General features: G+C 68.9%; 1 protein-coding gene across 1 annotated transcript; it reads left to right on the top strand.

Moving 5' to 3' along the window:
• Window positions 1-6: 6 nt before the first annotated feature.
• LOC113979646 (myeloid-associated differentiation marker homolog) lies at window positions 7-778 on the top strand (the record flags this gene model as incomplete). The annotated part of the gene is made up of 1 exon (XM_027706972.1): window positions 7-778. A coding segment is annotated over one exon (759 nt), but the record flags the coding sequence as incomplete, so codon positions are not given.
• Window positions 779-1651: the final 873 nt, after the last annotated feature.

Raw genomic sequence — 1651 nt, 5'->3', positions numbered from 1 at the left:
GACGGCTGCCTGTCGGCCTGGGCCCTGTCCTTCGCCCTCACCCTCCTGCTGCTGGCCAACGACGCCTTCCGCCGGCCGCCGCCCCGCCGCGACGTCCCGCTGGCCCTGGCCTGCGCCGCCGGCCTGGCCTGCGCCGCCGCCACCGTGCTCTGGCCGCTGGGCCACCTGAGGGGGGGACAAGATGGCAGCCGCGAGGGCCGGCCCCGCGCCCTCCGCGCCGCCGCCGCCGCCTTCTCTGCCGCGGCCACCTTGGCCTACGCCGCCGAGGTGACCCGCGACCGCGCGCGGCCCGGCGAGGCCGCCCCGTACCTGGCCACCCCCTCGGGCCTGCTCAAGGTGGCCGAGGCCTTCCTGGCCCTGCTGCTGCTGGGGCTGGCGGCCGAGCTGGGCGCGGCCTCGGGCCCCACGGCCTGGCGCTGGTGCCTGGGCATCTTCTGCGTGTCCTTCGTGCTGGGCGCGCTGCTGGTCGGGGGGTGCCTGCTGGGCTGGGGGTGGTGCGGCTGGATGCGGGACCCCGAGGGGCTGCGCTGGGGGCTGGGGGTCTACGCGGGGTTAGGGGTGGTGGCCTACGGGGCGGCCACGGTGCTCTGGGCGCTCTACGGCTTCTCCGAGGATTTGGGGGGCCGGGCGCGGCGGCCCTACGGCTGCTCCCCGAGCTGCCCCTGGGACAGGACGGTGCTGGTGGCCGTGATCAGCGGCATCAACCTGGTGGCCTTCGGCGTCGACCTGGGCCAGACGGGCAGGCTGGTGCTGCTGAGGGCGTGAGGGGGGCACTAAAGGGGGGTCTGGGGTTGCCCACGGGGCAGGATCGGGACCCTTCTTGGGGTCTGGGGTCACCCCCGGGGTGGGATCAGGCTCCTAAAGGGGTCCTGGATCCTCCATGAGGCAGGATTGGGACCCTTCTTGGGGTCTGGGTCCCCTCTTGGGAGGGATTGGGACCCTAAGAAGGGTCTGGGGTCACCTCCTGGGAGGGATTGGGACCCTTCTTGGGGTCTAGGGTCACCCCCGGGGTGGGACCGGGCTCCTAAAGAGGTCCTGGATCTTCCATGGGGCAGGATTGGGACCCTTCTTGGGGTCTGGTCCCCTCCTGGGAGGGATTGGGACCCTTCTTGGGGTCTGGGGTCACCCCTGGGGTGGGATCGGGCTCCTAAAGGGGTCCTGGATCCTCCATGGGGCAGGATTGGGACCCTTCTTGGGGTCTGGGGTCCCCTCCTGGGAGGGATTGGGACCCTAAGAGGGGTCTGGGGTCACCCCCGGGGTGGGATCAGGCTCCTAAAGGGGTCCTGGATCCTCTGTGGGGCAGGATTGGGACCCTTCTTGGGGTCTGGAGTCACCTCCTGGGAAGGATTGGGACCCTTCTTGGGGTCTGGGTCCCCTCCCGGGAGGGATTGGGACCCTAAGAAGGGTCTGGGGTCACCCCTGGGGTGGGATCAGGTGCCTGAGGGGACCCTGGATCTCCCCAGGGGAATATTGGGATGCTGAGGGGGGTCCTGGGGAGGGGGAACCACGGAGGCCTTAATTTGGAGTGGGGGGTTGTGCTGTCATTAAAAATATGTTTCTGCTTCTTAATGAGCAGTTGTGTGTCTGTGAGGGGAAATAGAGGGAAATGTGAGGGGAAATATGAGGGGAAAAGGGAGGGAAATTTGAGGGG

The sequence above is a fragment of the Neopelma chrysocephalum genome, unplaced genomic scaffold (genome assembly GCF_003984885.1).
Source record: "Neopelma chrysocephalum unplaced genomic scaffold, ASM398488v2 Primary Assembly neopelma1_86533, whole genome shotgun sequence".
NCBI classification, from domain to species: domain Eukaryota; kingdom Metazoa; phylum Chordata; class Aves; order Passeriformes; family Pipridae; genus Neopelma; species Neopelma chrysocephalum.
This window is presented reverse-complemented; position numbering and strand designations above follow the sequence as displayed.